Source organism: Salvelinus sp. IW2-2015, unplaced genomic scaffold (genome assembly GCF_002910315.2).
Source record: "Salvelinus sp. IW2-2015 unplaced genomic scaffold, ASM291031v2 Un_scaffold4298, whole genome shotgun sequence".
NCBI lineage: Eukaryota > Metazoa > Chordata > Actinopteri > Salmoniformes > Salmonidae > Salvelinus > Salvelinus sp. IW2-2015.
In genome coordinates this window covers 45,601-46,307 of record NW_019945569.1, presented here as the reverse complement: position 1 = coordinate 46,307, position 707 = coordinate 45,601, and the positions used below count along the sequence as shown (strand labels likewise).

The 707-nt window shown below is 43.3% G+C and overlaps 1 protein-coding gene across 1 annotated transcript in view; it reads left to right on the top strand.

The window, feature by feature from the left end:
• Positions 1-306: 306 nt before the first annotated feature.
• dnaaf9 (dynein axonemal assembly factor 9) overlaps positions 307-707 on the top strand; it is a gene marked incomplete at its 3' end in the record, with an annotated part of 37,889 nt that continues 37,488 nt past the window's right edge. Inside the window, exons 1-2 of the mRNA XM_070441577.1 lie at positions 307-463; positions 559-595. Coding sequence (XP_070297678.1) covers positions 570-595 — 26 coding nt within the window. The remainder of the gene's footprint in view (positions 464-558; positions 596-707) is intronic.

The window sequence follows — 707 nt, the reverse complement described above, 5'->3', positions numbered from 1 at the left end:
ATCCAGTGTGTGATGGGTCTCCCTAGAGTACTCTGTAGTCTGTTCTGTCTGTCAGGTTCTCCGTGTGTGATGGTCTCCCTAGAGTTACTCCCAGTATCTGTTCTGTCTGTCAGGTTCTCTAGTGTGTGATGGTCTCCTAGAGTACTCTGTAATCTGTTCTTGTCTTGATGGCTCCCTAGAGTACTCTGTAGTCTGTTCTTGTCTGTCGGTTCTCCAGTGTGTGGAGGTCCCTAGAGTACTCTGTAATCTGTTCTTGTCTGTCAGGTTCTCACGTGTTGATGGGGTCCCTAGAGGTACTCTGTAATCTGTTCTTGTCTGTCAGGTTCTCCAGTGTGTGATGGGTCTCCCTAGAGTACTCTGTAATCTGTTCTTGTCTGTCAGGTTCTCCAGTGTGTGGCTCCTAAAGGATCTTTAGCCTGCTCCAGGACTTATTTCTTTGGAACCACTCACATCCCCTACCTAGGTAAACATACTGTATACACTAAACTGTTTGTAGGATCTACCATAGCTATTTTACTGTACTGTCTCTAGACCTAATATCTGATGTTTCACTTGCAGGGAATGACAACATGCAACAGAGGAAAACAGAACTCCTGTAAGTTCACCAATACAAAATGTTAAACCTGTTAACCCATCTCCCCCATATGATAATACTGTATATAACGTGTTAAATATATCTCTTCTAGATCTGCATATTATTTAAGGTG